The sequence below is a fragment of the Lonchura striata genome, chromosome 13, assembly GCF_046129695.1.
Source record: "Lonchura striata isolate bLonStr1 chromosome 13, bLonStr1.mat, whole genome shotgun sequence".
Classification (NCBI taxonomy): domain Eukaryota; kingdom Metazoa; phylum Chordata; class Aves; order Passeriformes; family Estrildidae; genus Lonchura; species Lonchura striata.
The window spans coordinates 20,534,826-20,554,810 of record NC_134615.1 but is presented as its reverse complement, the minus strand read 5'-3'; the positions used below and the strand labels follow the sequence as shown (position 1 = coordinate 20,554,810).

General features: G+C 42.3%; 1 protein-coding gene and 1 long non-coding RNA gene across 3 annotated transcripts in view; one reads left to right on the top strand and one right to left on the bottom strand.

The window, feature by feature from the left end:
• The window catches only part of LOC110476365 (uncharacterized), a 19,029-nt gene extending 11,709 nt beyond the window's left edge, over positions 1 to 7,320 (bottom strand). The window contains exons 1-2 of the long non-coding RNA XR_002466402.3: positions 7,040 to 7,320; positions 351 to 525 (exon numbers count right to left, since the gene is read on the bottom strand). This is a non-coding gene — a long non-coding RNA (uncharacterized LOC110476365). The remainder of the gene's footprint in view (positions 1 to 350; positions 526 to 7,039) is intronic.
• MEAK7 (MTOR associated protein MEAK7) lies at positions 7,288 to 19,985 on the top strand. 2 transcript variants are annotated; one of them, XM_021541243.3, is made up of 9 exons: positions 7,288 to 7,447; positions 7,733 to 7,789; positions 8,916 to 9,092; positions 11,587 to 11,817; positions 12,284 to 12,428; positions 13,061 to 13,501; positions 14,714 to 14,832; positions 15,657 to 15,836; positions 16,839 to 19,985. In XM_021541243.3, exons 3-9 carry the CDS (start codon positions 8,925 to 8,927, stop codon positions 16,971 to 16,973), a joined length of 1,419 nt encoding a protein of 472 aa, XP_021396918.1. In that variant the 5' UTR covers positions 7,288 to 7,447; positions 7,733 to 7,789; positions 8,916 to 8,924; the 3' UTR covers positions 16,974 to 19,985. The 2 variants fall into 2 exon arrangements, with proteins under 2 accessions (XP_021396918.1, XP_021396919.1); XM_021541244.3 differs by having other exon boundaries at positions 7,691 to 7,789.

Here is a 19,985-nt window from a genome sequence, read left to right as displayed (position 1 = left end):
GAGCATCTGTGGGGGACACATCTTCCACACGTGTTTTATGACAGCACTGGAGTACCCACATGTGGAATAAACAGAGATACAAGCAGTTTATTGCCCTAATTTTATCCCACAGCTCATGGCTCCAGCAGGCAGCACTGCTGGATCACACAGGAAGCTGCTCCAGAACCAGGCTTTTATAGCCCAAAGTTTAGGAAAAAAACAACCTGGAACTTACTGGACCAATTTGGCAATGCTGAGATGTACAAGGACGTGACTGCATTCTATATATAGTGTATATATATACATACACCCCTGGGAAAGGCATGAGGCAGGAACAGCTTCCTCTCCCACACTTTAATCCGGTGTCTCACCTTTTCCTGGATACTCTTGGAGCAGAGATCCCAGCACTAAGCAGTCAGAAACAATTGGGTGCTCCCACAACCTGCACTGGTTTTGTTTTGGGCAATATCCATACCATTGTGGGCTCTGGGTTGCTCTGTGAAAGGTAAACCAAAGGCTTTGGACTCCGAGAGACATGCTCCACACCTGGACAGAAATATGGGAAGCAGTCAAAAAGATGAGTTACAATGGAAAATAAACTGTGCTGCACAAACAAGAACAAACAAAGAATGAATAGCTCAAATCCAGCCCAGGTGGAAGGGAAGAAGCTGTGTGGGAAAAGGAGCTGCAAGTAACAAAGTAGGGCAATGACACTTGTACAAACCCCTGAAACTGCAAGAAATTTATTTGTTTACTCAATGGCTCATGACATCACAAGCCAGGATCATGTTTCCATCACTTATTTTCAAAACTTAAGGGTTTTCCATACAACAGAGGACAAAACACTAGTTTCTTGTTACATGGTGGGTGTCAATAGCGCACAGTGCCAAGAAACACAGCTGCCCTGCTGAAAAAGTCTTCCCTCACAAATCTAGGATGTTTCAAGGGGTTTTCTCCCACTGTTTGGAGAAAGAGTTTGCATGCATTAAAAGAGGTGAACAGGAGTGAAAATGAGTTCAGGAATGTTACCAGAACTTTCCCATCTCACAAACATGTTTTTGTTAGCCACACAGAGTGCTCTGAAATTGTTTGATGTTTTTCACTGTTTCCACCTCATTGTTTCTGATGGCGGTAGCACTTCCAGGGTTTGGGGTCGGCAGACGAAACACTCCGACCCCAAGGACACGATTGTGATAACACCCTGTGAGGTGATCCACGCTCACAAACAGAACAAAAAGTCTGGGCCAGTGTTTACTGTAGTGCTGCCCACAGTACAACTGAAAGAGATGGAATTGAGCTGTGTTCTGAGGAAATGAGACCTTCTGTTTCCATCTGCAGCAAAAGCATCCTCTGCTTTCTGTCCTGCAGTATGATATATGGAAACAGCTAAAGTTATATATTTTCTATGGAAGATTTCCTCATTGGCAAAAATACCCTCAATAAATTCTAAAATTCCTTCATAGAAAGCAGACTGTAAATAAATTAAAAAAAACCCCACAAAATTAAACCAATCAGATAACAAAAAAGAAGCAAACCCAAAGACTGTTGATACTCAGAATCCTACCATTTGACTCCTTTACTCAGTTACAGGCTTATTGTACTCTACAGTTTTCACTAAACACAGATTACAAACCTTTGCAAACAAAACAAAAGAGTTGGGTAATGCAGTAAGTAATCTGGAATTTAATTCAAACTAGGCCTAGGCTAAGCAGAAAATTAACAAAAGGGGCCGTATAGGGTTTCTCAGCATCAGAGATTGCATATTTGGTGGAAAAGGTTCTCTTGTTAAGTATTGTTTGCCTTGTTGAATTGGCTGTGATTTATATTAATGTTATCCTACCTGTAAGTACATTTTCTAAAATATTGCATGTTCTAATCTCTACCGATAATCACAGAACAAGAGAACGGTTCGGAGGTGACCTTAAATATCACCTAGTTCCAACCCCAATAATCAGATTAACCAGTTCACTGCTCCCCTTCTCCTTTTATAGAAGAGTTGCTTACCAGAAGGCAGAAGGGTTTGTAAAGGGAAGTACAAAGACTTTCAAAACCCAGAACTTCCTTTGTGACTACCTAAGGACTCAGTTCGGGTGAGAATCAGACTTTCTTTTACCCTAATATGGCAATCCCACAAAAACCTGATGACAAATCAGGTGAGAAGCTGTGGAGTTACAGCTCCTACAGGCAGAGCTGAACAAAGGGCATCAGGGGTAGGTTTGGACTATACCTTTTAAAGTCAAAGAAATTTTGTGATGAGGTCACCCTACAGATGATCAGTGGGGCTGGGCCTCCCACTAATTTCATCAAGTAACATTATTGCAGGATTTCACCGGCAGATGGCTTGTGAAACTTCATGTGCCCATCAAGACAGGAAACACTGAGCCTAATGGCATTAAAAGAGTTGAAATGACTTTTGTGCTCAGACCCTAAAACATGGAAGGGGTTTTTTAGAATTTAACTCTTTTAACTCCAATGTAACCTCTTTTGCAAAGGCCAGAGTTCTGCAGAATAATGTAACTGAAATGTTGAGTAAAATATTTGGGAAGTGAAAAGCATCAGCTGTGTCTCCTCCACGTGACATAACAGCAGAGCTTATCTACACTCCAGGCTGCAAGAGGCTCGGAACTGAACGGCTTATTTTGACCTCTAGGCCCAATCTCCCTTTCCCAGGAGGTGAACATACCCCCAAAATACCCTGCTGAAAAGTGTCTCTGGTGTGATATCACCATTTTTGGAGTATTCAGATGCCTGTGGCTGAGCAGGCTGGAGTCTGTTCATTGCATGTGTGAATGCAGCTAATTATAAGCTCTCTGGAGCAGAAATCCTGTCTCTGTCTGCACAGTCCTTGGCACAGCAGGGTCCCTTTCTCAGCTGGCCTTCAGTGAGAACTCAGTTTGAGGTATGAATCATATCAAAGGTGAATCAGAACGATTCTGAGTCACTGACAGCAGAGAGTAACAACTTTAACATATGTATACAAGACTAATGAGGTGCAAAATTTCTCTGTTCCAACTCAAGAGAGGAGAAAAAAATAATTTTAAAGAAACTAAAAGATAACTGAGGTAAACCAGATGTGCTTGATATAAACACCGGGCAGCAACTGGCAGAACAAGAGGACACAGCCTCAGCTACGTCAGGGAAGGTTTAGGTTGGATATCAGGAAAAAAATTTTCACTGAAAGAATAATAAAATACTGGAATTGTCTTCCTAGGGAGGTGGTGGAATCACCATCTCTGGATATGTTTAAAAAAAGACTGGACTTGGCACTTGGTGCTATAGCCTAGTTGAGGTGTTAGGGCATAGGTTGGACTTGATGATCTTAGAGGTCTCTTCCAACTGCGTTATTCTGTGATTCTGTGTGTGTGTAAACGCACAGCTGCTTAGCTCATCATTTATATTCTATTTTGTTATCTTGAGATAATTTATTTTAACTAAAGAAGACTTACCTGAACTGAGAGACTCGAGATGAAATGAGGATTACCTGGAACTAAGGTCATCTAAATTTTCTGTGGTCTTGGCAAACTAATAAAACCAAATCTACTCCATTTTATTAAAGTCAAAAGTATATAGTCTTTTAAAGAAAGTTTTGTGGTTTTGGTTTTTTCACTCTGCAATTAAACACATGTCTAACACCAGTTCACAAAATTAGTCACAATTGTTTATAGAACCTTTTTGTATGTTTCCTTTTTTTTTTTTTTCTAACACCAGTATATTCAGACATTCTCTAAGAATGTCCTTAAAAGGCATCTTAGTGTATTCTCTCTTTCTGACTGGCAGAAGCAAAGCAGTCGAGACACTTCACCAGCTCTGCTGAGTAGCTGAAAATACACAAGAGGAAGTGACGACTCATTAAAGGAGAGCTGCGAACTGCTGCCCTTATGCACCAGGTTTCCAGCTTGACTTTTTACACTCTCGGTGCAAAAAAACCAGTTGAAAGGGTGGTTAGCCTCTGACCTGGAAATTCCCTCGCAGCGGGAGCATAATCTGTGCGATTTAGTGTGAGTATCTTGTGGCTGTAAGAGCTGGTTACCCTGCAGTTTACAGCCTAATGTCACAGGCAAGTGACAAAACTCCATCCAGGAGCAGCAGGAAGCTCGGGTTAGATTGATGGCAGGGCAAACAAACCCACAGCTCACAGTCAGCTCTGTCACAAACGGCCAAGGCTTGAGAGGATAAATTTGAGCTAAGCCAGGCCAGTAGCTTTCAGCAGCTTTTGACTGATTCTGAGCTCAGTAGCTGGAGAAAAAGGGTATTGAAATAATAATTTCTTTGTGAAGATGATACTGGTCAATCAGAATTAGCTGGCTGGTTGTCAGTCTTAGTGCAAGGTCAGTAAGCCTAGAATCTCAAATATTGTATTTCCAGACTGAAAAGAGGTCCTACAGAAATAGATAAAAAATGAAACACAAACAATAAAACAAACAAATGTAAAAATCCAATTGCATGTGAAGCAATATATCCACAGAAACACTAACCTTTAAAAATAAATTAAAGAAGAAAAAGTTAACTTGAATGAAAAAAAGTTTTTCTCATTATGCATGTTTCACTCTTCTCCTTGGGCATCAGTTGGAAGTTCATTAACACTGATGGGAAACAAACACACTGGAATTTTTCCAGGACCTGGAAGGAGTGATTTCCACCAAGAACCGAGTTTTACCCTCACAGTCTTTACGTAGAGTTGTTAGGAAAGGGATGAACTAATTTATTACACCAGGTTTTACTTCTAACACGCGGTGTGTAAACGGGGGAATCCAAAACTGCTCGGAGCGGTGCTGAAGCCCGCAGCGTGAGGAACTTCCTAAACATGCGATGCCATCGTGTGGGCAAAGACATCTCCAGCAGTTTCCAGAGGAATGTCATTGAATCCTGGGCTGTTTCGAGCTGTTTTAAAATGGTCATCTCGACCCTGCTACGGGCAGGGACACCATCCACTAGCCCAGGTTATATTCACATCATATGAACATGCCATTAATTCCTTCATTTTTACTTGCTATGTCCTGACGCTGCTGACAGAAGCTGGGTAAGTCCTGTGCCTCTCGTGGTGATCAAAGAGAAGCTGAAACAGCATCCACCCTGGAATTCTGGTCAATCTGTTTCTACGTCTGAGCCAGCAACAGGAAGACTATTCATCAGGATTTTATGAAATTTTGAACCCATGAAGGTTACAAAAAAATACCCCACAATTCAAAAGTGTGGTTTAACTTTATCAAGATTTTTACTCATTCTTGAAAAAGAGCAGTGAGGCTCTGCTATGGTTAATACAGACAGAATCACACATTGGGTTATATTGGAAAGGACTTTAAAGCTCATCTCATTCCAACCCCTGACATGGGCAAGGACACCTTCCACTAGCCCAGGATGCCCTGAGCCTAATCCAACCTGATCTTGAAAATTTCCAGGAATGGGACATTAGTAACTTCTCTGGGAAACTATTTTTTTCCCCTAAATTATCTTATTTTGTACATTTCTGCTTTCTGTTGAAAACACTGATCAGACTATCATTCGAAGTTAAATGCCAAAGCTGTTAACCTGTTCCATGGTACCTTGTTGCAGGAACACTCACAACACCAGATTTATGTGAATTTGCCCATCTCCCCCCATCTGGAAGAAGGAGGCTTCACACTGAGCTCAGGCTGCAAGAAAATCAACCAGAGTCACACAAAGCATGGGCAAAAATGGTGTTACTGCTCTGAATGTGAACGCCTTGGTATGTTGCAGGAACCAAACCCTGGAGCTGAAAGAACAAGGAGAATAATGCAAATGGGATGAAAATTTGCCTGGAAAAAAAAAAATAAAAAAGTGAACTGTAGGACCAGACTTTTGCAACCACTGAGGTTATAATTTTTCTACCAAGTCTTCACATGTCTGACTGAAGGCATGGCCAGTCCCTGTGACCTTGCATTTGTCCCTTAGCCCATGTACAGCGTTTTTACCTCTCAAGCTCACAGCAGCCTGCTTTTTCCAGTCAGGAGGAGACAGAAATGGAACCTATTCATTGAGAAATTGTTGTGCTTTCCCTCCACTCCTCACTGCCATTGAAATTCACCAGAGCCTGAGCGTGTGTGTGTATTTACTACACACAGGCACACCCAGCTTTTCCCTTCCCAAAGGCTGTTTCCAGCACAGATCAGGGCCAGCAGCACCTTCTCCCGCAGACCTTTCTGGGACCTTCCCAGGATACTTTTTGTTGAAGCTTTTTAAAACACCTCAGCACAGAGCACCTCACTCCTGACAGGAACTGCGAAGGCTCGTTGCTGTGCCCCAGCTACAACTCTGAATTTTTACTGTTTTTAAAACGCGTTTTAGGGCCAGGAAGGCTGAGGGAAAAGGGATGCCTCAGGAAGAAGGGAGGATTTCTGGAAAAGCAAAGTTTCCTCAGGGAAAAGGGATGCCTCAGGAAGAAAGGTCTCCTCAAGGAGGGTTTCTGGAAACGCAGGGTGTCCTCAAGAAAAGCGCTCCTGGAAACGGTCTCCTCAGGGAAAAGGGATGCTCTGGAAAAGCAGGGTCTCTTCAGGGAAAAGGGATGCCTCAGGAAGAAAGGTCTCTCAAGGAGGAGGGTTTCTGGAAAAACAGGGTCTCCTCAGGGAAGAGGTTTTCCTGGAAAAGCAGGGTCTGCTCAGGGAAGAGGGCTCCTGGAAAAGCAGGGTCTCCTCAAGGAGAAGGCTTTCCTGGAAAAGCAGGGTTTCCTCAGGGAGGTTTTCCTGGAAAAGCAGGGTTTCCTCAGGGAGGTTTTCCTGGAAAAATAGGGTTTCCTCAGGGAGGGCGGTTCCCTAAAGGAAAATCTCTCTAGGGAAAATGGTCCCCTCAAAGTGGAGCCTTTCCTCAAGGTGGAGGTTTCCCCCAAAAAGGATGGAAGGGTCCGGTCAAAAAGGAGGGTTTCCTCAGGGAGAAGCCTTCCCTTAGAGGGAAGGGTCCCCTGGAGGCTGAGGAAGCCGTGATGGAGGCGGCTGGCCGCGCTCTCCTGCCGCCCGGAGCTCCTCCTCACCGCCTCCGCTGCGGCACCGCCCGCCTGTCCCCTCCGCACCGCGGGGACAACACCGCCGCTCCTCGCTTCCCCTACCTTCCTCCACGCCTTCCTCCACTCCCTCCATCCCTTCCTTGCTTGCCTCGCTCCGCCCGTCCCTCCCCGTGGCCGAGGGCCGGCCCCGCGCTCCGCCCCGGCCGTGCGCGCATGGCGCCGGCCGGGCCGGGGCCGCTGTCACAGCGCGGGGCCATCGGGGCTACCGAGGGCCGGTGCCGCAGCCCGGGGCCATCGGGGTTACCGAGGGCCGGTGCCGCAGCCCGGGGCCATCGGGGGTTACCGAGGGCCGGTGCCGCAGCCCGGGGCCCATCGGGGCTACCGAGGGCCGGTGCCGCAGCCCGGGGCCATCGGGGGTTACCGAGGGCCGGTGCCGCAGCCCGGGGCCCATCGGGGTTACCGAGGGCCGGTGCCGCAGCCCGGGCCCATCGGGGCCGGCCCGCCCTGCCGGTAAGCGAGGGGCGGGCGGGGGCTCGCCCCAGCCTCCGCCTCATGACGGGATGGGCCGGGGAGCTGCTGCCGAGCTGGGCTTGAAATGAACCTTTCAAGGTGTATTGTTGAATATTATTCCTTGAAGTAAACCTTTCAGGGTTTATTGTTGAATATTATTCTTTGAAATAAAGCTTTGATGGACCCCGGTTCTCCAGCGGTTCTCTGTTTAAATTAACAACGTCTCCACGGTCTGTCTTCTAGGTTACAGTGGTTTCCATTCACCTTTCCGTGTTTCTTCCTCAGGCAAGCAAGGATTTAGGCCTGACGGTGAAGCAGCCACAACCCGGCCTTTTGTCTACGGTAAACAAAGTTAAGGACAGAAATTCTGCATTGGGCTCAAGAGAGGCGCTGTTGGGTTGCGCGATGGGCTCGCCTACAAAAGAGAAGTGTCAGGAAGGACAGGGAATTTGCAGGAAAAATCCCTGCAAAATGATGTTTTTGTTCCATATCTGATATTTTTCATTTTGTCACCCCAGGTTTGTGTCTTCCCCAGACATGTGGGAAGGCTGTTGGCAGTGGTGGCTGTCACTGGGGTCATGGTGGGATTTGGGGTTTCAGGCGTGTTCGGTCTGTGCTGTGCTGCTCCAGAAGGGCAGAGCACATGGCCCAGACAACTCTAAAAATTAATCTGTCTGGATGGCCCAGACAGCACTAAAAATTAATCTGTAATGCAGGTGAATCTTGGGACATTGATAGAAATAGTTAAACTACTCAAAGTGTAAAACAGACAAACCCCAGACCAACCCCCCACTGCCAGCTTTAGTTCTGTGGGTACCAACTCCCAATGATTGATTGATTGGTTTTGTATAAATCTGTGTGTTTTAATGGGTCTTGAGTTGTGTTCCTAAATGTTTTTGTCCCTTTGTTTCAAATTATTTTTATAGTGTGTCCATGAAAAAACCCCCTCTCGTGTGATTTTTCAGAGACTTTGCAGTGATGATGTTTTAGTGCCACATCATATTGGCAAACTTAGGTTCAGTCTATTAATGCACCAGAAAGGTGCAGCATAATCTGTCATAACTAATCCATTATCAGGCTTTTCCCTTCATATTAAGGATGTGTTCCAGCTGTCAAACTCACGGTCACTTTGTGTAAAACTAATTTTCCTGTTAGATCATATTGGTTTTTCCATTTGATAGAGGCTTGACTGAGGTTGGCATTGGTGGCCAGGGTAGTTTCAGCCAAGAGCTGTCAGACTGTCAGCTTTTAAAGCACAGTTACTATTCACAGATATTCTCCAGGTTCATTAAGCCTTGGTGAATACAGAGACTAAACAGTACTTTTAATAATTTCCTGTAAGATTACTAATTTGCTCTTCTTGTAAAGCTTGCACTGCTGTTAGTCTGTTTGATGTGTCTTTTGTGGCCCTTGCGATATCTTTCTGTGTTTAATGTTTCTTTTGATTTTTTTTTTCTCTTTGCTTCAGGTTGAAAAGATGGGGAATGCTGAAAGCAATGCCTATCAGAATCACCTTTCCAGATTTCTTCCTGAGGAGCAGTCTGACATTGATGGACTCTTCGATACCTTATCAGGATCCAGTGGCTCATCTGGAGCAAAAAATGCCAAAGCTGCAAAGAAAACTGTGACTCTGGCAGCACTACAGGCAAGACAGTCTGTTATTCATGATATATCTGGGTGGAATGCATTGAACAGAGTTCCAGAAATAAACTATAAAGATGTGGTGGTTTTAAATTGCTAATCTCAATTTAATTTTTCATATTTTGGGGCAAGATGGTTATTTGACTTTTTCTTGCAGTTTAACCAAAGTAGTGACTTTCAGGTTTGTGGTTATCTCTTAAATTGCACTTTTGGATCAATTTTCAGCTTTCCTAATTTTGAAGTAAGTTAGGGTGTATGGAAATATTTTCACAGAGACCTGAAAAATGGGAAGAATATTTTTACCTCTGGAGTCTATGGTGTGGGATCATTTAGAGATTGTCTTGAGAAGCTGTCACAAAGTCAGTTTTTATTTGGTTGTGCCTGTCTCCCTTGACATATCAGTGTCTCTAATCTCTTCACTTGTACTAAAAGGAGAGAATTAAATTTGACTTGATTAAGCCATGGCTTGCTGTTTTAGCTAATTAACATGCATGATGATTCTGATTAACTTTGCATTCATTTTCTAATCAAGAAAAGAGAAAAATGAGTCATTGGGATCCTTAATAACTTCAGCTAGTCAGGAACTAAATGGCCAAATGAATGTAGTGGTAAAGTGCAGTTTGATATATATTACAGAGATAATGGAGTCAAATTAAAACTCATTGAAAGCAGCAGGTTATTTTAAGGTGTTCAGCAATGCCTGTGCATACAGACCAGCTTCAGCCTTCCTGCAGCCTGGCTGTTTGTGAGCTGTCACCAGTTTTTGGAACACCAAGTTTGGAAATGATGTTCCTGCTGCCTGGTTTTTCAGCACTAGTTCATCCATCGTCCTTGGTGCCAGTTAATTGTTTGGGACCTGGCAGAAGTTTTTTCTAGGTTTACCCCAGATCAGTGTGATTTTTGATGAACATTTGCCTTTTCCCTTCCTGCCTTTTTGTTTACCAGCTTAAATTAAAATCTTTTGGAAGACTTCCTGTAGGTGCAAGGAGAATGGCAGTGGTATTTCTGCCTTGTAGGTGACAATGCTCATGACCTGGACTGAGATGTGACAGATTTGATCCAACAATAATCTGGTACCACTGGTGAGGCCCCAAGCATCTGGGCTAGGACAGCACTGCATATCTTGGGAAACAAGTGGAGCAGGAACCTCTTGATAATTTCATGAAGCCTTTTTAAAACAGGAGTTCTAAGCTGTCAGAGGTGTGAGTTAGATGGTTATTAAGGATTCCTTTTTTACACACCTATTTTTTTGCACCCTAGGCCCTCTCTTTGAAATAGCTAAAAATGAAACATCCCAGTGAAGTGGTGGGATTAGGTAGGGAGTAGGTAATTCAGCAGTGTGAAGTAAAAAGAATTCAGCAGTGTGGAGTATAATGTTTTAGTTGTGTCCCCTGCTGCCTCTCCCACTTCAGGATTTTCAGAAAGCCTCTCAAAGACAGCTGTACCCCCTGTGAGCATCCCTCCCTCGCTGTGGAGCACTCTGATGGGAAAGGCTGTGGCTGCTCTTCCTGCTGCTGCTGGAATCAATGGGAGCTGTAGCACTGACGTCAGTGCAAGCAGCACAGAGCTCAGGATGTTGGATCTCTCATGCCCAGCAACAGCCATTTACAGCAAATAGGAGCAGCCCAGGTGGCTTCCCAAGAGTGGAATCAGCAATAGCAGCTCCCCTGAGTGGAGCTGCAGTTGGGCTTTTAGGCACGTGGGGCTCCACTGATTTCAGCATAGTCCCCACTGAGCTACACCCTGTGTGGAAGAGTCAAATCAGGTCTTCAGCACACCTCTGTGCACAGTGAGGACACGGGGTAATCACGTCCTCCTCTGTCATGTACTCGAGATGATTTATTTTTAAACTGTGTAATTAACTTGAACGCTCTGAAAGTTGAATCCAGAGTCAGATCTTTCCCACAGAGCTGTGATAAGTGATGATATATTACAGCTAGATTTCAACTCAAAAGGGCCAAGCATGCAATCCAGATGAGTAAGTGCTGATTTTGACTCTCTTAACACCAGGGATGCTTTTTAAAAATCAGGTGATCTGTGCTTCAATTAGCTGCTATGCAGGGGGAAATTTTCCAGGATTGTTTCTGCACATGCATGTGGGGTTAAACACTACCTTGAGGCCAAAACTGAGATATTGAAAACACTCCACTTTGTTTTGAAGTGAGCTGCACTGTTGAAAGCAGAATTAAAACACAATTTTGAATGTTTTGCTGGCAGAGCTGTAAACCTTTGCACCAGAGTTATCACCCAGAAGCCCTTTGCTAATATCCTATTAAGACTTTACAGTGTTGATTTTTCTGAAGCCCGTGGTGCTTCTTGAAAAACAGTACCAACCTAAATCACTAAAAAAAAATCGCTATAAAAATAGAGATTTTTAGCAGTTCTCTGACAAAAATTTATTTCTGATACTACATACTGCATGTCAGCACAGATAAACTGGAACACATGAGTTATTCTTCATTTGTAAAACTTGCTCTTTGCTGTTTCTCTCACTGCAGGCACACACCCGGGAGCCCCTGCCACAGCCAATGACGGCTCGTTTGTACAATGGAATGAAAAGCATTGACCTGCCTGGCAAATCGTCCGGGCTCAGTGAACAGATTGCTAAGGAGCAGTTTGTAATTTTTATGTCAAATCTCTTGAAAGGGAATGCAGATGAGAAGATTAGCATAATAATGAGAATGATCGACAAGACCGGAGGGCCTCTGAAGGGCAAACAAATCCGAGAGGTAAACAAGCAGTTAAAGTGTGTTGGGAGGGACCGTAAGAGAGCAGGGCTATAGTTAAGAGCCAGCAAGGGCTGTGATGTGGCTGGTGCTTCAGGGAACTGAGAAAAATGCTTTCTAGAGCTTTAGTTGCAGGATCATCTGTGTAGCTTTTGAGATGTCACAGAACAGTAATTCACTAGCAGCTCCTACACTGCAAAACTTGACCTTTCCTTCCCTCTTTCATTCCCTATTTTATGGAGGTGCTTTGTGAAGTGACATGTATGAAATGTCTTGAAAAAGGATCCTTTTCTCGGCCTATGACACTGAAATAGCATTTCTGTAGTTCCTGACTTGTCATGGCAAGAGATGTTTCTGGCTTTGGGATTACAGCGTCACTACTGCTTGACTTTATCTTCAGACAGTCCTTTGAAACTCTTGGAAATTTCACTTAAGAAATACCAAAATGGTGATGTTTTAATCTTTTAAGTTCACAGAGGATCTGATCACATCTGTAGTCCATGTACTGAGCTACAGGAAGGAGCTGAAAGGTTGGAGTTTGGAGAACACGAGGGATTCTTCAAGTGGTGTCAAAGCTTTGGCTTCTGAGCTGCTCTCGGAATTGAAGCTTCCAGGTAAGCAGCCCTGATTCAGCTTATCCCAGAGCTTGTGTAATCAGTGATCTCATGAGAATTTCTCTCTTTATGTCTCATCTTTGAATTTTAAGGGCAAGACCAAAATTTCAAACCTAGAGCTTAGAAAATGACATTGGAATTTTATTTATTTAACCTTACCATCTTTCTCCCCTAAATTGGGGTGAGATTTGATCTGAAGTCTTAGTTTGTCATGGAGCATGTCTATTTTACAAATACCTAACTTGCAAATGATAGGAATGGGCATCTAAATAATATTTATTTAAATAAAATTTCTCATGCATTTTTGACGATGTCCTTTTATAAAGCATAGATGTATCTTTTCACTGTTGTAATAACAGATTTTGCTGTCTTGTAAAGAACACTTCATGAGTTGTAACTTGAAGTCTGTGTTTCTAAATCATGACAGCCCAGCCAGGCAAAGCATGCCACAGGTAGAGGTTTCTCAGTTCTATGGTTGCATTTGTTTAATGTAGTTGACACTTTACTGTTCCAGGCTCCTCTCATATGTGGTTTTCTGTACATTACAATAATGTTTATGTTTACACTTAAAAATCACCTGATTACTTTCCATATGGGGAGACTTACTTGTCCCTTCATGTCTTATTCTTTAGATGGGACAAAACCTGTGGGTTCTCAGCTGCTGGAGGCAAATTTTGACCAAAGTGTGATTGAGGATTGGGTGTACCGAGTTCCCCAGATCTCAGTTTTCCTCAGTGTTGTCATCAGGCAAGGCCTCCACGTCCTGCATTCCCTCCCAGACCAAACCAACGACATCCTCAACCTGGTTCCTCACTGCAAAGGCATCAAAGGAAGAGGAGTTGTCAGTCTCTTTGACATCCCAGCCATCATCTACATCAACTCCCACCTGCCTGCAGAGATGCAGCACAAGTGGCAGCTTTTATTTTCCTCCAGGCTCCACGGGGAAAGCTTCTCACAGCTGTGTGCCCACATAGTGAACAAAGGGCCTTGCCTAGTGATCATAAGGGACTTGGATGGTTTCCTCTTTGGTGGGTTTGCATCTCACTCCTGGGAGGTGAAGCCACAATTTCAAGGTAAAACTCATTTTCTTGCTTTACTATCTTTGGTAATTTCCCTGGTTTTTGTACAGGTACAAGAATCCTGTCCCTTTAATGGGCACTGGCCCTTTAATGACAAAAAGTGTTTCCTACACTTCTAAGTGAATTGCTCTGTGGCAAAAAATAACACTACTTTAAAAATAATATAAAACACATGCAAAGTTATTCTTAGCATGGCAGTCAGGCATGTTGCTGATTAATCTTTATAGCTTGTTATTTGATAGGACTTTTAAAATTGCAGGACTTACTGACCACAGAAGGAGTTTTCAGGGAAATCTATCAAGCCGTGTAGCTGCTTAGGTTGAAAATTAAATGAAAATGAATGAAGTAGAGCACAGATGATGAATTAGTGTCTGAATAATTTGTCCACAGGATGGCAGTCCTCCATCAGGAACACCTGAGCCTCCTCTTGCCGTTTGTACACTGTCTTTGTTCCCCTTCTAAAATCCAGCAGCCAGAGGATTCTTTGGACAAGCTAAACTTCTTGTTCCCTTAAAATTTTGAGGGAGAAGAGAGGGTTTTTGAAGAACTCTTTGGAAAGAATGTTTGTGATGGATATGTGAAGAAAAAAACATGGGCTATGGGTATTTGGTGTTGCTGGGAATCCTCACTCTGGCTACATTAGAAACTCAATTCATGTTCTAAATGAGTATTTGAAATCTACCACTTCAGACAGTTGGTAATATATTATTTTACACTTGATTACACATCGCTTTACTTGTATTTTTCCCTTATAGAGAGACATACAAAGTCTACAGGGCAAGCACACCATAGGTACCTCTGAATCCTGAACTGAGCATTGTGAAAATTACTCTAAATCTTTGACACTGAGCTGATTTATCTATCAGTGTAGTCAGAACCAGGGATGTCTGCATTCAGTTTGTACAGATCTGTCAGCTGGCCAGTTTTAGATGATATAATGCAGTCTGGTAGGTGACATAGTGACATAATGTCCTAGTGGTGCTTCTGACTGCCCTTGATCACAGCCTGTAATTGCATTGATTTTTGTGACTGCACAGAGTTCACTTAAAATAAAAAGTAGATCTAAATCTTGATGGGAGATGAACTGGCTTTCTGAGATGGCAGCTGCTGTCTTTGAATTTCATCTTAAATTATTTTTTCTAATCTATATGTAGACAAGTTATTGCTTCATCTCTTGTCTGACCTGAGATGCTTCTCTATTTGCAGGTGACAACAGATGCTTTCTGTTTTCTGTTTTCCCCACTCTGGCTGTGTACACATACACAGGGTACAATGAGCACTACATGTATTTAAACCATGGCCAGCAGACTATGCCAAATGGACTTGTGAGTATTCACAAATGATGATTAGAATTTGTATTTGTGGCTGATGTTTGGAAGTGTTTTCTGTTTTTTTTTTTTTTTTCTTTCTGAGAGCAAATTTATTTCAATTGTTATTCTCTGAGGAAATTTGCATGCCTGAAGCAGCACAAAACAGTGATCTGTGTAACTGATGATTCTTCCACTGGCTGCTCTCCCTGCCACAGCAACTGCTTTTGGAATTACGGAGGAGAAAGCCCAGCAGGATGAGAGTGCAGACATTGCAAGTAGCTGCTGCTGCTGCTGTGTGATGACAGTGGCAGGAGCTACTCCTACTCAAATTCACAAATGAGCTCTCCAGATGCAGAGGAGTTTCTACAGAGCTACAACACACCACTTGTGAAATGCTTTACAGTTTTGGAGCATTATGTGCCCATAAATTTGGGAATTGCAGCAGGCTGGAATTAATTTGCTCAAGAAAAAGTGAACAACATCAAATTGGACATTATTGGTTTCTCTAGATACGTTCCTAAATGGAAAGGAGGCAGCAAACCCGAGCACTGCCACTCTCTTTGAAATTGAACTTTTAGTAGTCAATAAACAAAAGCCAGGAGCTTAATTTCTGGCACAAGTCATAGATATTTGTATTCTGTGAAGCACAGAGGTAGGGCGTATTACTCAGGTAAACTTTTAGTATTCAGAAATAGCAGATGTGGGTATCTCCTTTTTTAACTTACCTTTTTAAAGTGTGGCATAAATACTGACCACAGCAGCTTACTCTCAGGTTTCCTAACTTTCCCAGCCTGTTTTCCCTGTGCAGGATGTGTTTCATGTGCTGGCTTTCTCCACAGGGTATGGGGGGACAGCATGGCTACTTTGGGCTCTGGATAGACAGTGACTACGGGAAGGGCCACAGCAAAGCCAAACCTCGCTGCACCACCTACAACAGCCCCCAGCTGTCAGCCAAAGAGGATTTTACACTGGATGCCTTGGAAGTTTGGGCAGTGGGAGACACCCCTGAGAGTGCAGGGGTAGGTGAAATTGTGAATTGAATCTGTGAAATTGTGTGCTGGTTGGAACAGAAGATGTGAATGCAAAGCTCACAGTTGAAGTTTTCTGTTTAAACACTGTCTTTGATTGTACTGAATAATATTTTCTTTACCTGGCCCTGTGATGCCATGTGTTTTATAGGACCAAATAGCAAAACTCTAGTGGAATTATTGAGGTTGCCAACAAGAAAGAACATCAGGAGCCATGAGGTAATAGAGTCAGAATAGCAGTATTTTGAATTTCAAAAGGCCTTTTCGATATTGAGGAATATCCTCCAGGAGGAACCTCCTTAGAGGGACTCAGTAAAACCCAGAGTTTCTAAAAGCACTGGAAATTCTCAAGTCTAAGCTGTAGTTCAAGAAGAGACCCAAAATCTTTCTTTATCAGTAACTAAATTTACTATTGTTTTACCATAAATTTGTGTGAATAGGTTTATGCCAGTCTTTCTGCACTTGGTTTATTTTTGGGAATGAGTAGGAGCCCTCTCTCCAGTCTCCTCTATCCCTGCAATTTATTCTCTCATTAAACTGTCTGTTTAGTCTGTACAGTTTGGTGGGGTTTTAAAAATGATTTCTTTTCAATTTTTACTTCTTGTCATACTAAATTAATGTACCCTGACTGGACACATAGCTCTTAAGTAGAAGCAGAACTGTTGACAGAAATTGTTGAATTGTAACTGGATCTCTTTAAAACCTCACATCAGCACATCAGACTGAGGTGGGGTTAACCAGGATGTCCTGGATCCTTATAACCTGAATAAACTTGAAATATCTCACTGCCATCTTAGGAAAAGTTTATGGCTATTTTATGTAGGTGCAGCAGTAAAAATCATTTGATGTAGTTGTGAATTTTGAGATTGGGAATACATCTTCTCCGTTGTGCCAAGCTTGCAGACCACATCACTTACAGACGTCTGAGTGTGTCCCTTCCCTGTAGCCTGATGTTGACATTTTAAATTGACTGTATTTTATTTTGTTTTGAAGAGAAAAGGTAAGAAGAGTATCCTGGATGTGGATCCTCAGGCTCAGGCCTTGCTGGAAATGGCTGGGAAAAGCCGTCAGAGCGAAGGTCTGCGGGAGCCCATGGAAGAGGAAGAAGGTGATGATGATGAGAACTAAAGGAGCCACAGAAACATGTAAAAACTTCACTTTTATTTGCTTCAAGTGGTGATGATGTTCCTTGGACAAGATATTTTTTCCTTTTTTTTTTCCCCTTGAATGTACCTAATTGTCTGGGACAAAGCTTAAGCCTTGTGCTTGTGTAATATTTAGGTCTAAAGCACTATTCTGCCTGAAGCGTTTTGTTTGGGGAGGGCAGAAAAATTACCTGGGGACAAAATCATTAGGCATGGCTGAGCTCCAGCTGAATATGAATCTGCTTTCATTCCCCATAGATCATGTCTGCACACTGAATTAAAAGCAGCAGAACTTATTGACAGTATGGCTTTCTGTCCTGGAGAATTGATATGTACATAGTTATATGTACATATAAAGCCTGGTTAAGGCACTGATTAAAGCTCTTATACCTCAACTGCACATATTTATTTGCATGCAATGAAATTAGTTAGCAAAGCTTACAAACTGTAACAATGTCTTACACTGGTGAACATAGAATAGTCCACATGATGACATGTGAAGGGTGCTATAAGTTTGCATTGCTACAGTTAAAGCATTAAATTTCAAGCTTCCTAAGTCAGATTTTCAGTGATTCCATGTGAGCTGTAGGATGTTACACAACAACAAGTTGTATAGTACTACACTATCCCTGGTGCATCTCACTTCATCTGTTTCTGCAGAAACTTGTCTGTTGCTTTTTAAACTTAGACCAGAATCATTGGAGCCATATTTATCCTAAAAATACCTCCAGCAGAATTCTCTAGAGAAGGTACATTCTTTAGAAGCCTCATGAGTCTGGAGTAAAAGATCAGGCTGTAAAAAAGGTTGAGTAAGAAGCAGCCATACTTAATTGAGAACAGGATCTAGAGATACCTTGTGAAAGAAATAAAAAACAGGGTTATATCTGTAAAATGTTTAAAGAAGATTGCTGTACACTTTATTTCCACATAATGAATCATTACTCTGTTGTGGAAAACTGTAAAATGTCGTTGTTGGGGTTTGTGCTCTCTTTTGTGACTGTTCACCAATTTTGTCAGGTCTCTTATACTCAGAACTACTTCTTGCATAAGTTCCCATCTCTCAGTAATTATTAGTTTTAACTTGCTAATTCTAAGTGTAATTAATTTGTCAAAAAGAACCCTGATTTCTACCAGGGGCTGCAATTTCTAACTCGGCAATGAGTGTTTGGTTATCAGTGTCTCTGATTGTCAGTCTTCCTTCTCCTGAGGAAAAGGGCTGTGTCCAGTCCCGGCATGTCTTCTTTGCAGCTTAGAGAAAAACAATAGAATTATATAATTTCTGCTCATGTGGCCTTCCTTCAAATTATTTTCCTTGGTGTTTTCTTGTATGAGATTTTTTCCCCCACCTGTTTTTCATAGGGAGCCAGATTTGAATATTCTGAACAATCTGCACTTGTGCCTTAAATTAGATCTCCTTTTATAAATTATATTAAACATTAATTTAGCCTTGAAAGGAGAGCATGAAGAAATCACTCCAGCCAGGTATCCTAGGACTCAACTGTGTGTTTTGTGGAGTACCTGAGCTAATGCTTGGGGCATTTATGTGCTGTTTGTTCCAGTACAGAAAGGGCTGTGAAAAGCCTGGGAGAATTCCTTTTATGTTGTATTTGCTTAGAGAAACCAGATAGTCTTGTAACACAGAGAAAAAAATAAGCATCAGAATAATTGCACTGATACTTTTGTATAGTTTTCTTCTCTATATATATAAATAATATTAAAAATATTAAATTTTACAATGTAAGAAGTAGTAAGTACATGATGTTGTCTATGAGTGTGGTGATAGCAGCTTTTGTTTGAACATTCTCAAACTCCCACCATGAGTCTCAGAGGTCATTTTCACTGAGCAGTGACTAAGCCTATTAAACACTCCCATGTAGGTGGCACACAGGATGAGACAGTTGAATTTCTGCAATTAAACATAAAATAAACTGCTAGGCTTTATTTTCCTCCCATTACAAGACAGAAGCTTGTTTTTGAGAACTGAAACCACCTGCAAGGGTATAAAAAAATTTTACAAAGCTACTCTCCACCAAAAATGTTTCAGTGGCCAAGTTTTCTTTGATTTTTAGTGAGTATCAGTATAGCTATTTCTTTCTAGATTATGAATCCAAAATATAATCCTATTTGAACTTCTTCTTGTGACTATCAGCATAGCACTGTGACCTCTGAAATTGTAGTTTTTTGACAAGTTTGTGTCTGAGACTCTTCATTTGAAGATGTTAAGCTGGGACAAGAAGAAAACTGACACTGGCACTTCAGCAAATGTCTCAGTGAAGCATTATTTACTAGGACACTACTGATCCAACCAGCAGATAGGATTATTCCAAACTGTTCTTCAAAAAATGGGCTTGGGAAAGACTCCGTTTTTATTTTAACCTGAACCTAATTTTTAAGACATCTGGGCTTCATGCTCATGAACCTCAAAATGTCCAGAAAGCTTTTGTCAGCAGTGGGCATAGCTGTGATCTGAACAGCTCCGTTCCTTTTGTGCATTTTTGGCCCAGCTGCAAAGCCCAGATCTCTACTCTGTTCCTGACTCAACAGAGATGTTGAGCCCAACATCTGTGCTCTGGTCCTGCTCCTGTTCCTGCTTTTTATTCTCAGGCTGTCTGGAAGTGAGTCCCTTTCCCATTAAATCCATCCACTGCTGAGTGTTGGGTCTGATCAGCCTTCCCTTCTCCTGTCAGTCACACAGGTACAAAACCTGACAGCTGAGGGTTGGCACTTCAGCTCCCTGCTCTGTTTGGCAGCTCCCCGGAGTTTCCTTGAAAGTCTTGTTGAGTCAAGCTTGCATATCTGGGAACCCACAAACACTACAGATGGAAGGAAAATAAATGTTTCAAAGCAGGTCTTTTCCACTCTTCTAATGAAACATTTAAGGACATGTCTCAATCATGAGTCTCACTCAGATACTTGTCAGTAACATTTTAAAATGTAGATTTTATTAATAAAAATTATTTTGATTTAAATAAATAAAATTTCAGTTTATGCACAA

What these genes read in the sequence shown, in the direction of transcription:
- MEAK7 (XM_021541243.3), top strand. Translation starts at nt 8,925, where the DNA reads ATGGGGAATGCTGAAAGCAATGCCTATCAGAATCACCTTTCCAGATTT. An exon ending in CTCGGAATTGAAGCTTCCAG is followed by an intron (nt 12,429 to 13,060) that starts GTAAGCAGCCCT and finishes CTTATTCTTTAG; the next exon opens with ATGGGACAAAACCTGTGGGT. An exon ending in GGTGAAGCCACAATTTCAAG is followed by an intron (nt 13,502 to 14,713) that starts GTAAAACTCATT and finishes CTCTATTTGCAG; the next exon opens with GTGACAACAGATGCTTTCTG.